General features: G+C 43.2%; 1 protein-coding gene across 15 annotated transcripts in view; it reads left to right on the forward strand.

The window, feature by feature from the left end:
- Window positions 1–298: 298 nt before the first annotated feature.
- LOC105476856 (BCAS3 microtubule associated cell migration factor) overlaps window positions 299–14317 on the forward strand; it is a 710244-nt gene continuing 696225 nt past the window's right edge. For all 15 annotated transcript variants that reach the window (XM_071082810.1, XM_071082809.1, XM_071082814.1 and 12 more), the window contains exons 1-4: window positions 299–429; window positions 2318–2405; window positions 7005–7059; window positions 12751–12826. In XM_071082810.1, the coding sequence (XP_070938911.1) occupies window positions 2323–2405; window positions 7005–7059; window positions 12751–12826 (214 nt within the window). In that variant the 5' untranslated portion in view covers window positions 299–429; window positions 2318–2322. The remainder of the gene's footprint in view (window positions 430–2317; window positions 2406–7004; window positions 7060–12750; window positions 12827–14317) is intronic.

Consider the following 14317-nt stretch of genomic DNA (forward strand, 5'->3'; position numbering starts at 1 on the left):
TCCTCCGGCTCCAACTTGAGACGCTCACGTGAGCGGGACAGGAGTCTGGAACATATTGATTTTCTTTTCAAAGCCACGAAGGTTCTGTCTTCCAAAAAAAATGTACATGTTCGTAATTACTCCCCAGCTGCCTGCGTTCGCAACCGAACCTGACACGTCGGCTTCACCCGAACTTACATGCTGTTGTGTTTTCCCTCCAGCCCCAGCGGATTGGACACATTCAGGAGGCGGGTCCGCCTCTTTCCTACTTGCTGGTTGGCGAAGCTGACCTCCAAGGGCGGTGCCCGGCCATAGCCGGTTTGCTTCTGGGATTGGCTAGAGGGGTGGTTCCGCTGAGGCGTGGTAGGAAGTGGCTGCCGTCAATCAAGCGGGGAGACTCCAAACAGTGAGCCTAGAGCTGGAGAACAGCGTTAACCGGCGGGGCGGCCGGTGAGAGGGCTGGCGGGGCTTTGGCTTTGGGGAGGCTTGGGGAGGACGAGGGACTGGCGGCGTGAGGGGACTGGGTCGGGCTGGCAGGAATTCGACAAGAGAGAGGTGTCGATACTGGAGGGGGAGGGGAGCAGTGCAAGGGGCCGGAGGGCGGCCGGGGGCAGCGGTGGCTCCGTGTTGGAGGTTAAGTGGGCAGTGCCGTGCGAGTGTCTTTCAGGAGACTGGGGCCTGAGGGGCTGGCGAGGGTCGTCCTCAGGAGACAGGGCCCTTAAAGGACAGGGCTTGGGAGACTGTGGTTCGAGAAAGCAAGAATGGGATGAGAATGAGAGGGATGAGGGGCTGGAGGTGCAGGTACCCTCTGAGGAGGTGGTGGCTCTGCTCGTTGGGGCAGAGGGTGTTTTGGTTGTAGGAGGTGGGGCGCACAGGTTTGGAGTTTTCACATCAGGTGTGAATGCTCCCTACTTACAAATGATGGTTTTAGGTGCCTTCAAGATGAGTTCCAGGCTGTGGGCTTCCCTGAGCCCTGTAAGAGATCTTTGATACTGCTGTCAGTCCTCTTTTAACCTTAACCAAGCCGACTCCATGCTCTTAAAATCTCTGATTCAGAGGGTCATGAAAAATTCTAGGATAAGCATTTACTGATGTGACGGGAAAGGGTAAAGGACTGTAACAGCATATAAGTTTATGTTACTTATTTGACTACTTTCTACTAGTCAAATAAATAATTGCTTGACTTGTTTGTTACTTATTAAACTCTGGTGATTAGGTTACTGTAGCAAGGTGTTACCAATGTGATTGAAATTGTGGCCATGCAGTCTTTACTCATAGATTCCCAACAGGTTTAATTGGAAGGTAGAGTGGTATCATGTCACTTGTTCCGTTTGGTCTTGAAATATTGTACCGTGTGTATTTTCACTATCTCAACATAAAATTTAAGTAAATTCCCATCCCATGATCTGGTTCTCTTACCCTTGTAATTTATGTTAACGACAGACCAAGGGGGTACAGCAAGAGTCTTCCTTAAATTGTTTTGTGGTTCTGAGACCTGGTCCTATTAAAAAACAAAACAGGCCGGGCGCGGTGGCTCAAGCCTGTAATCCCAGCACTTTGGGAGGCCTAGACGGGCGGATCACAAGGTCAGGAGATCGAGACCATCCTGGCTAACATGGTGAAACCTCGTCTCTACTAAAAATACAAAAAAAAAAAACTAGCCGGGCGAGGTGGCGGGCGCCTGTAGTCCCAGCTACTCGGGAGGCTGAGGCAGGAGAATGGCGTAAACCCGGGAGGCGGAGCTTGCAGTGAGCTGAGATCCGGCCACTGCACTCCAGCCTGGGCGACAGAGCGAGACTCCGTCTCAAAAAAAACAAAACAAAACAAAAAAAACAGGATGGGCGCGGTGGCTCAAGCCTGTAATCTCAGCACTTTGGGAGGCTAAGGCTGATGGATCGCTTGAGCTCAGGAGTTTGAGACCAGCCTGGGATACATGGTGAAACCCCGTCTCTACAAAAAAAAATATAAAATTTAGCTCGGCATGGTGGCGCTTGCCTGTAATCTCAGCTACTCTGGAGGCTTAGACAGGAGAATTGTTTGATCCTGGGAGGCAGAGATTGCGGTGAGCAGAGATCGTGCCACTGAACTTCAGCCTGGGCGACAGAGCGAGACTCTTATCTCAAAAATAATAATAACCCCCCAAACCCCTCATTATAATTTGAAAAAAATTAAAAACCTACTTCATCTTTTTTTCCCTTTCTGGTGTAACAGGAATTTCTGGGAAAGTTTCCTACATTTGAGGCATTTTTGACAAGGGATCTCTAGTGAGTAATCATAAATCTTCCTCCCTACCCCCAACAATGATCCATGTTTTTCTATTTTTTTGTTCTGGAAACAGGTTTTATGAATGAAGCTATGGCTACAGATTCCCCAAGAAGACCCAGTCGTTGTACTGGTGGAGTTGTGGTTCGTCCCCAGGCTGTCACGTAAGCACATTTCAGATAAACCCAATAGCTGAAGAAAATATTACTCAGAATAGTAGCTAACATTTAGGTTTTCTTTATGAACAGCGGTTACTTTTGTAAAAATCTTTTAAATGTTGGCTTTATGGGGTGAATAATAATAATTGCCAAGGCCAAATGCAGAATTTGGAGAGTTAAGTTGATGTATTCAGCACATTTACAGAGTACATGAAGAACACTGCCAAATCCCGAAGAGCAGTGTTTTCAAACTCCAAGTTTAACAAGTTAGTGGATTGTCAAATCAGTTTAGTGGGTCAGGAGTTGTAGTAGAAAATGAAATAGAGGCCAGGCACTTTTTTATGCCTGTAATCCCAGCACTTTGGGAGGCCGGGGCGGGCGGATCACGAGGTCAGGAGATCGAGACCATCCTGGCTAACATGGTGAAACCCCGTCTCTACTAAAAATACAAAAAGTTAGCCGGGCGTGGTGGCGGGCGCCTGTATCCCAGCTACTTGGGAGGCTGAGGCAGGAGAATGGTGTGAACCCGGGAGGCGGAGCTTGCAGTGAGCCGAGATCATGCCACTGCACTCCAGCCTGGGCGACAGAGCGAGACTCCGTTTCAAAGAAAAAAAAAAATGAAATAGAATATAATAGAAAATATAGCTGGGAGTTTGTATTATTTCATGACATGCACATAGATGTGTATGTATGTATTTACCAGACAGTGATGTAAAAATGTATCTCTTTTAACTTTTAAGTTCAAGGGTACATGTGCAGGTTCGTTATATAGGGAAACTCATGTCGCAGGGGTTTGTTGTACAGATTGTTTCATCACCCAGGTATTAAGCATAGTCCCCATTAGTTATTTTTGCTGATCCTCTCCCTGTTCCCACCCAACTCTGATAGGCCCCAGTGTGTGTTGTTCCTGTCTATGTATCCATGTGTTATCTGTAAAAAAGTATCTCTTAGTCTAGGTCTATGTCAGAAAGTTTCAAAGTAAGTGTCATAGTACGTGTCTGTGTTTTTGGCATTCTTTGACAAAGAATGTCTATACTTACTAGGAGCTTATAATCTAATATGGTTTGAAGATATGTATACTTTTTTGTTTTTTTAAGATGGAGTCTCACTCTGTCGCCCAGGCTGGAGTGCAGTGGCGCCATCTCGGCTCACTGCAGCCTCCACTTCCTCCCCTGCCTCCCAGATTCAAGCAATTCTCCTGCCTCAGCCTCCCAAGTAGCTGGGATTACAGGCGAGTGCCACCACGCCTGGCCAATTTTTGTATTTTTAGCAGAGATGGGGTTTTGCCATGTTGGCCAGGCTGGTCTTAAACTCCTGACCTCAGGTGATCTGCCTGCCTTGGCCTCCCAAAGTGCTAGAATTACATGTGTGAGCCACCGTGCCCCACCAAAGATATGTATACTTGAAGGCTGAGGTGGGAGGATTGCTTGAACCCAGGAGTTTGACACCAGCCTGAACAACATCCCGAGACCCTCATGTGTTAAAAAAATACAAAAATTAGCCAGGCGTTGTGGCAGGCGCCTGGAGCCTTAGCTACTCACGAGGCTGAGATGGTAGGATCACTTGGGCCCAGGAGCTTGAGGCTGTGGTAAGCTGTGATTGTGCCATTACGCTCCAGCCTGGGTGACAGAGTGAGACTGTGTCTACTAAAAATACAAAAAATTAGCGGGGCGCGGTGGCGGGCGCCTGTAGTCCCAGCTACTCAGGAGGCTGAGGCAGGAGAATGGCGGGAACCCGGGAGGCGGAGCTTGCAGTGAGCCGAGATCGCACCACTGCACTCCAGCCTGGGCAACAGCATGAGACTCCGTCTCAAAAAAAAAAAAAATATATATATATATATGGCTGGGCGCGGTGGCTCACACCTGTAATTCCAGCACTTTGGGAAGCTGAGGCAGTGGGCGGATCACCTGAGGTCGGGAGTTTGAGACCAGCCCAACCAACATGGAGAAACCCTGTCTGTACTAAAACTACAAAAATTAGCCAGGCATGGTGGCAGGAGCCTGTAATCCTAGCTACTTGGGAGTCTGGGGCAGGAGAATTGCTTGAACCTGGGAGGCAGAGGTTGCAGTGAACTGAGATCGTGCCATCGCACTCCAGCCTGGGGGACAAGAGCAAGACTTTGTCTCCAAAAAAATAAAATCAATCAATCAATATATATGTTATGTGTGTGTGTGTGTGTATATATATATATATATATATAAAATTCTTTTTTTTTTTTCCTTTTTTTGAGATGGAGTCTTGCTCCGATGCCCAGGCTGGAGTGCAGTGGGATGATCTTGGCTCACTGCAACCTCTGCCTTCTGGGTTCAAATGATTCTTTTGCCTCAGCCTCCCAAGTAGCTGGGATTACAAACGTGGATCACCATGCCTGGCTAATTGTTTTTTTGTTTTTTTTTTAGACGGAGTTTTGCTTACTTTGCTCAGGCTGGAGTGCAGTGGCGTGATCTTGGCTCACCACAACCTCTGCATCCTGGGTTCAAGCGATTCTTCTGCCTCAGCCTCCCGAGTAGCTGGGATTATAGGCATGTGCCACCATGCCTGGCTAATTTTGTATTTTTTAGTAGAGACAGCGTTTCTCCATGTTGGCCAGGCTGGTCTCAAACTCCTGACCTCAGGTGATCTGCCTGCCTCGGCCTCCCAAAATTCTGGGATTACGGGTGTGAGCTACTGCTCCAGGCCTAATTTTTGGTAGAGATGGGGTTTTGTCAAATTGTCTAGGCTGAAGCAAACAAGTAAATAAGTAAAACACTTATAGGCTGTGATTGTGCACAGTGTACTACAATGGAGAATGACAAAGGAAAATATATATAAGGGTGTCACGGAAGCTCTCTCAGAGGAGGCAACACTTATCTAAAAGGAAGGAAAGGGGATGGGAAGGAATCCAGATAGAGAGAAAGGTGGTGTAAAGGTCTTGATTCAAAGAAGAACTTGGTGTGTGCTAGGAATTGAAGTTGCATATGGCTGAATCAGAATAAGGAGAGTGGCAAAAAATGAAGTTGGAGAGGTAGCCTAATTTTTTTTTTTAGGCCTAATCAATTTTTGTAGGTCTCTAGGGCATATTGCTTTTTTTAATAGGATTTATGATAAATCATATTATTTTCAAGTGTGATTTTTCACATCTCTCTTGAAATGGATTTGAATTAGTATTTTTATTTTTTTGTTGTTGTTTTTTTGAGACAGAGTCTTTCCTTTTTGCCCAAGCTGGAGTGCAGTGGCGCAATCTTGACTCACTGCAACCTCCACCTCCTGGGTTCAAGTGATTCTACTGCTTCAGCCTCCTGAGCAGCTGGAATTACAGGGTGCACCACTAGACCCAGCGAATTTTTGTATATTTAGTGGAGATGGGGTTTCAGCATTTTGGCCAGGCTTGTCTTGAACTCCTGACCTCAAGTGATCCACCCACCTCGGCTTCCCAAAGTGCTGGGATTATAGGCATGAGCCACCATGCCTGGCCTAAAATAGTATCTTGAAGAAATTATTTTTTTCCCCTTGCTGAAGTTTATGTACTTTATATTTAAAATGCATTAATTTAGTGTCCTTACTTAATTAACAATGTTGTTTTTCCCTTTTTTTTTTTTGTTTGTTTTTTAGAGATGGGGTCTTGCTATGTTGCCTAGCCTGGCTGCCAACTCCTGGGTTCAAATGATGCTGCCACCTCAGCTGCGTAAATAGCTGGGACTACAGGCACATGCTATTGCACCCAGCTTTCCCTCATTTTTATGCATTTTAATTTTTTTGTATGTCTTTTCTATACCAAAAGTTCTGTGAAGGCTTAATAGCTTCTTCTAATGCCTGTATCTCCAGAAAATGTAGACTCACCTGCTATATACAAGTAAGGGACTAGGTTCATAACCAATTTAAAGAGAAGGTCACTAGATAGTGAGTCATCAGCAGTCGTTTTACTTGCTCTAATTAGGGCATTCTTCTGCTCTGACTCAAGAGCAAGGTCCTACCTTAGGTCTCTGTCATCACTCCTTCAAATATGACTTAGAAACTATCTCTATCAAATTAGGAGAGCATGACTTTTAAAAGAGATAATGTTTAAAAATGTTTAAAAGCTCATTTACATTTAATAACATATATAAAGACCCTTGAAACCAGAAAGTAGTTTAGCAGAAATATCAGGTGATAAGAGTTAGCCTTTTTTTTTTTTTTTTTTTTTGCCTTATTTGAATATTATGAGTGATGCCTGTAATCCCAGCACTTTGGAAGACTGAGGCAGGAGGATCCGCTTGAGCTCAGAAGTTTGAGACCAGCCTGGGCAACATGGTGAAACCCCATCTCTACAAAAAATACAAAAATTAGCTGGGCGTGGTGGCGCATGTCTGTAGTCCCAGCTACTTGAGATCCTGAGGTGGGAGGATTGCTTAAGCCCCAGAGGTCGAGGCAGCAGTGAGCCGAGATCACACCACTGCACTCCAGCCTGGGTGACAGAATGAGACCATGTCTCAAAAAAAAACAAAAAAAAAAAAACAAAAAAAAATCAAAACCACAAACAACAACAACAGAAAACGAGTGACTTTATTAAGGCTTGTAAATAGAGCTTTTTTTCATGGTCTATGTTAAGCTCTCCTGACCAGTGTTGTCTATTTCACCCTTTTCCAGAGAGCAGTCCTACATGGAAAGTGTTGTGACTTTTCTGCAGGATGTTGTGCCACAGGTAAGTGTCTATATGTGCTTTCAGCTTCCCTTTGGTCAGGAGAGCTCTGAAATGTTTGGTTTCCTAAACTTGACACTAGTACCAGCAACTTCAGAAAGGTTTTTGGTGTTTTAGCATCCTGAGCATTGGTAGGGTGGGACTACATTATTGTTTAGATGTGCTGCAGTGTTGTGATGACCGTGGCGTAAATGTTATTCCTCAGGACTTTGCCCTCCTAAGAAGAATCAAGGTGAATTGTTAGTAGAGATTTGGGACTCTCGCAGGTTTATATTTTCTTGTCCTATTTAAGTGTTGCCTGTCAGAAGGGAGAAAAGCAATATACACTCTGCACTCCTTAACTAGATAACAGCTAAATATTATACGTGAACACAAATCTACATCTCTTTTATCTTGAGAAGCACTTTTGTGCCAACTAGGGTATCCTGTTACTCTAACTGATAAGTCTTTTACTGTTCCTTTTATATAAATATGAGAATAAAGAATGAGAATTGCCTTACTGGGATTATCTAGTATGCTATTTATACTATTGCCAAACTTAGTTATCACTTGGCATACTTATTAAAAGTAATAATTTCCTGTCGCAGAGTCTTAACACAATTGATTTGGGATGGTAACTGGTAACTTGTAGGGATAGTGAGACTCTCAGGTGATTCTTGTGAAATGGTACCTTTGGGAAGCACTGTTCTAGTGGGACAACTGAAGGGAGAGGTTTCCATACTTTCTCCTTATGGTTTTGTAGTCTTCCTTGACTACCATGGGTATCTGTAACTGGAGTGTTCAAAAAGGATATTCATAGATCCAGCGTCCCAGCTTTATGAGAGGATCCTAGGAAACAAAGTGCCTTCAACCTGAAAAGCTGAGTGGGAAAAAAAGGAGAAAATAAACAGAGTGTTATGGTAATATAGTAGAAGGACAATTAAATTCACTTGAATGACATCAAAGAAGGCTTAATGAATGCGATGCCATTTGAATCGAGGAATAGAGTGGAATAAAATCCAACAGTAATAAATGGAGTAAGAATGTAGTGGGGACAATAGGATCCTAGTAGCTGTTTGCTTTATTTGGCAGAGAAGTTATAACTTAACATTTTGCACATTAGGCTTAGAGTAGCTTAGTGATTAAGAACATAGACTTTGGGCGGGGTATGGTGGCTCATACCTGTAATTCCAGCACTTTGGGAGGCTGAGGTGGGTGGATCACCTGAGGTCAGGAGTTCCAGACCAGCCTGACCAACATGGAGAAACCCCGTCTGTACTAAAAATACAAAAATTTGCTGGGCGTGGTGGTGCACGCCTGTAATCCCAGCTACTCAGGAAGCCTGAGGCAGGAGAATTGCTTGAACCGAGGAGGCAGAGGTTGCGGTGAGCCGAGATCACACGATTGCACTCCAGCCTGGGCAACAGGAGTGAAACTCCGTCTCAAAAAAAAAAAAAAAAAAAGAACATAGACTTTGATATTAGATCTGACTTTATATTTCAGCTCTATATCTTACTAGTTCTAGACAAGTTATTGAACCTTTCTAAACATCAGTATCCTTATGTGTAAACTCAGGTTAATCATCTTATTCATCGTAGGTTTGTTTTGAGGCTTAAAGGGTGTCATCTATATAAAGCATAAAATAAAGCAAAGCAAATAGTAAGTAGTCTTTCCTGGAGGGAGCTTGAGACTGGAGATCCAGGGTAGAGATGTAGATTTCTGGCATGCAATCAGTAGTCAAAATAATCAGATGAGCCAGAGACATTACAGTTTCTAATTGTAATGGTGAGACGTCATCATTTTAGCACCTACTGATGACAGTTTGCTTAGGAAAGCAATAATAGGAGTAACTTTTTGTTATATTAGACTTTTTTTTTTCTTTTTTTTTTTGTTTTGAGATAGTCTCACTCTGTCACCCAGGCTGGAGTGTAGTGGCGTGATCTTGGCTCACTGCAAGGTCTGCCTCCCGGCTTCACACCATTCTCCTACCTCAGCCTCTCGAGTAGCTGGGACTTACAGGCGCCTGCCGCCATGTCTGGCTAATTTTTGTATTTTTAGTAGAGACGGGGTTTCGCCGATGGTCTTGATCTCCTGACCTTGTGATCTGCCTGCCTTGGCCTCCCAAAGTGCTGGGATTACAGGCATGAGCCACCGTGCCCGTCCCGTATTAGACATTTTTTCTACTGTTTGGTTGACATGAGAACAGTGCTTTCTAACATTTTTTTCCCCACATTTAATTCAGAGTCCTGTGTTGGTACTTTGTGGTCAGACATTAAAAAATAATGTCTTCTGCCAATATTGTGTTCTGCCTCCTGCTCTATTCTGGGTATCATCAAATTCACGGAGCCTAGGTATTCTCTGGGTCTGCAAATATCCTCCTAAAGAGAGAACATGTGTTGTTGGACTGGTAGCAGCTTCTTTAATTATCACCCATTGAATTCTAGTTATGATAGCATTGATGGCCGGAAGTTGCCCTTGGTTGTGTCTTGATCTAATAATTTCACTTATGAAAATTTGATTTTTTTTTTTGTTTTTGAGATGAAGTTTCACTCTTGTCGCTCAGGCTGGAGTGCAAAGGCGTGATCTGAGCTCACTGCAACCTCTGCCTACCAGGTTCAAGGGATTCTCCTGCCTCAGCCTCCTGAGTAGCTGGGATTACAGGCATGTGCCACCATGCCTGGCTAATTTTTGTATTTTTAGTAGAAATGAGGTTTCACCATGTTAGCCAGGCTGGTCTCGAATTCCTGACCTCAGGTGATCCTCCAGCCTTGGCTTCCCAAAGTGCTAGGATTACAGGCGTAAGCCACTGCACCTGGCCAAAAATTTATTTTAAAAAAATAATTCAACAAAGAAAAAGTTAAAGCTTAGAACTTTTCAGTATATATGAAATTTTTACATTTTCAGTGTAAAAACTTGTAACCAGCTTAAATGTCAGTTAAGCAAATGACATATCATGGTCCCTATAGAATAATTTGCTGTAAATAAAAATTATACTTATGGCAATAGTACACTATGAAAATTATTTTTTCTACAGTGAACAAATAAGACAGCATACAGACTGACACAATGATTATAGCTATGTTATATAACATTCAAAAATAACTTTGTACTTATGAGTGTGTTTACGTGTGTTAGAAACCAGTGCTGAAGTATAAAAGAAGTAAATAAATCTTTTCAGTAGTGAGGTGAAAGTTTTGACTCTAAATAAGAGGGCTAAATCAGTTGCTCTTGTTTGAAGAAGGGCTTTTAATCAGTGCTGGGGGAAAAGGAAAAAAAGTATGGCAGTACATTGACCTCTATAAAGACATCAGGTGGTGCTGGGTGCGGTGGCTCACACCTGTAATCCCAGCACTTTGGGAGGCCTAGGCGGGCAGATGGCCTGTGCCCAGGAGTACCAGACCAGCCTGAGCAACATGGTAAAACCCCATCTCTACAAAAAATACAAAAATTAGCTAGGTGTAGTGGTACACACCTGTAGTCCCAGCTATTTGGGAAGCTGACATGGGAGGATTGCTTGAGCCCAGGAGGCGGAGGTTGCAGTGAGCTGAGATCATACCACTGCACTGCAGCCAGGGTGACAGGGTGTCTCAAAAAACAAACAAACAAACAAACTCCAAAACAAACTTTTTTTTTTTTTTTTTTTTTAATAAAGACATCAGGTGAAAGCTAGAAGGGCAATGGGTGAGTCTGTGACTTACTGAGAATAAAATATCTAAGCATGGGAAAAGGAGATCATAAGAGGCAAAAAAGGACGGGATACACCTTTGTGCAAAGCTGTAGTAAGGAACACACAAAGCAGAGCTCAGGTGCTTCAGTTAGCTTCCCAGAATTTTTTCAAAAATGCTGAATAAAAAACACCATGTCTACTAAGGAGAGAGGAAAACTTGAAGACATAGTAAAAGCGTATAAGCCTCATTTTGCAAGACTTATTTGCCCCTCACAGGTAAAGCAAAAAGAGGTTCAAGAATCCCAATACACTGAAAGACCTTCTTCAGCCTTGTTTTGTTCTGCATATCACTCAAAAATCAAACGTTGCAAAGGAGTAAGTCTGCTAAGCTGAAGAAGAATTTGAAAGTGTTAGTGCTTCACCATGTTAAAGGAAAGGAAAGCCTGATGCAGGGAAAAAAGGAAGTTGTGCTAAATGCAGTGTGGCGTCCTGGATTGGATCCTGGAGCAGAGAAAGGGCATTAGTGGGAAAGCTTGTGAAATCCAAATAATGTCTGGGGTTTAATAGTAATGCACCAGTGTTAGTTTTGTAGTTTTGAGAAATGCAAATGTAAGATTTGATTAGATTAAATAATATTAGGGAATAAATTTTTTTTTTTTGAGACAGAGTCTTGCTCTCACCCAGGCTGGAGTGCAGTGGCACTATCATGGCTCACTGCAGCCTCAATTTCCTAGATTCAGGTGATCCTCTCATCTCAGCCTCCTGGGTAGCTGGGACTACAGGTGCATGCCACCATGCCCAGATTTTTTTTTTGTAGAGATGAGGTTTCTCCATGTTGCTCAAGCTGGTGTTTTTTAAAAAAGGTATGTTAGGCAGGACATGGTGGCTCACCCATGTAATCCCAGCACTTTGGGAGGCCGAGGTGGGGCAGATCACCTGAGGTCAGGAGTTCAAGACCAGCCTGGCCAACATGGTGAAACCCCGTATCTACTAAAAATACAAAAAATTAGCTGGGCATGGTGGCACATGCCTGTAGTCCCAGCTACTTGGGACGCTGAGGCAGGAGAATCACTTGAACCCGGGAGGCAGAGGGTGCAGTGAGCTGAGATCATGCCACTGCACTCCAGCTTGGATGATAGAGTGAGACTCTGTCTCAAAAAAAAAAAAAAAAAGTAAAAGAAAAAACATGCTTTATGGGAGATGCCTCCTTTTGAATACTGTTGAATACTGTTGATACATCATGCTGTTAATGCTTATCTTTTGACCCTTGCAGGCTTCCAGGAAGCAGATGATAGGTTGGGTCTAGAAGCTTGATAAGAGACTAAAAAAGTACAGTAATACTCTTAAAAAAAAGTATAGGTACAGTATAATAGCCACAAACACCTAGCAACTTAATAGATAAAAGGTAGTAGTTTTGTTTGTTTTCTAAGTCTTATTTGTTGACCAGTATAGGGGATGGTTAGTTTCTCGTTTGCCTTTGAATTATAGTAATGCTTCATAATAGATTGTCATCATTGTATTTTAGGTTTCTGCAGTTCTTTTTTGTGTGGAGGGGACAGAGTCTTGCTCAGTCATCTAGGCTGGAGTGCAGTGGTGCGATCTCTGTTCACTGTAATCTCTGCCTTCCAGGTTTAAGTGATTCTCGTGTCTCAGCCTCCCCAGTAGCTGGAATTACAGGCATGCACCACACCCTACCCAGCTTATTTTTGTGTTTTTAGTAGAGATAGAGTTTCGCCATGTTGGCCAGACTGGTCTTGAACTCCTGGCCTCAAGTGATCTGCCTGCCTTGGCCTCCCAAAGTGCTGAGATTACAGGTGCCTAGCCTGCAGTTCTTTTAATAAGTTAAAAACTCTTTTGACCAAGGTTATCAGACACATGGATAATATTCTCTGGGGGTAATAATGTTCTAAAATGTTCTAGTTACCAAGATGTAAGGTTGGTGAAGTTGGAGAGGTATAGTGTTGGCTTTAAGTCACTCTTTGTTTTGAATATCATTAATACTAAAGCTGTAAAATATGTTTATTCAAATGTTTCTGTTTACTATGCAGGCTTACAGTGGAACACCTCTAACAGAAGAAAAGGAGAAAATAGTCTGGGTCAGATTCGAAAATGCAGATTTAAATGGTATGGTTTTAACTTTTTTGGGACATATGAATTGTTTGTTTGGAGAACCTGATTCCAAAAAGAGAGCCTCTACTTTAGTCAGATTACTTTCTCTTATAGTAATTTTTCAGTTTTCAAAATAAAAGGTAGCATGACTACAGTACAGAAACTTTAGAACTAATATTGTGTAATAAGTCTTAAAGTAACTGTAACACAGTGTGTAAGTGTTAAACTTTGATGAAGTTAAAGTGAGTTAAAATTTTCTTAGGCAGAAAAATGGTTTTCTTAAAAAAGGAGTTTTTCATAGCTGCATAGTATTCCATGGTGTATATGTAGGGACATGGATGCAGCTGGAAACCATCATTCTTAGCAAACTATCACAAGAACAGAAAACCAAACACCGCATGTTCTCACTCATAGTGGGAACTGAACAATGAGATCACTTGGACTCGGGAAGGGGAACATCACACACCGGGGCCTATCATGGGGAGGGGGGAGAGGGGAGGGATTGCATTGGGAGTTATACCTGATGTAAATGATGAGTTGATGGGTGCTGACGAGTTGATGGGTGCAGCACAGCAACATGGCACAAGTATACATATGTAACAAACCTGCACATTATGCACATGTACCCTAGAACTTAAAGTATAATAATAAAAAAAAAAAAAAAAAAAGGAGTTTTTCAAGTTTGGTCAGTTGTATAGGATTTATAACTGCAAAATTATCATTAGTGTTGAACTTTCTAGGCTTGAAAATTGTTTTTCTCTGAACAGAATTTTATGCTAGTCCAAGTACTTCATATAAGTGGAATCATACAGTATTTGCCTTTTTGTAACTGGCATATTTCACTTAGCGTAATGTCCTCAACTTTCATCTATGTTGTAGCGTGGGTCAGAATTTCCTTCCTTTTAAAGGCTGAATGAGGCAGGGCGCAGTGGCTCATACCAGTAATCCCAGCACTTTGGGAGGTTGAGGCAGGAGGGTCGCTTGATCTTAGGAGTTCAAGACCAGCCTGGGCAACATAGCCCAACCCTGTCTCTACAAAAAATTAAAAAATTAACTAGGCTTGGTGGTGTGTGCCTGTAGTTTCAGCTACTTAAGAGGCTGAGATGGGAGGATTGCTTGAGCCTGGGAGGTCTAGGCTGCAGTGAGCCGAGATTGTGCCACTGCACTCTAGCCTGGGTGATGGAATGCAACCCTGTCTAAAAATAAATAAATAAATAAACTTAAATAAGTAAATAAAAACAATCATTTATAAAAGGCTGGATGGGCTGAGCACTGTGGCTCATGCTTGCCGTCCCAGCACTTTGGGAGGCTGAGGTGGGAGGATCACATGAGGTCAGGAGTTCAAGACCAGCCCGGCCAACATGGTGAAACCTCATCTCTACTAAAAATACAAAATTAGCCGGGCGTAGTGGCGCGCTCCTACAGTCCCAGCTACTTGGGAAGCTGAGGCAGGAGAATCACTTGAACCCAGGAGGTGGAGGTTGCAGTGAGCCAAAATCATGCCAC

This window comes from Macaca nemestrina, chromosome 17 (assembly GCF_043159975.1).
Source record: "Macaca nemestrina isolate mMacNem1 chromosome 17, mMacNem.hap1, whole genome shotgun sequence".
NCBI classification, from domain to species: domain Eukaryota; kingdom Metazoa; phylum Chordata; class Mammalia; order Primates; family Cercopithecidae; genus Macaca; species Macaca nemestrina.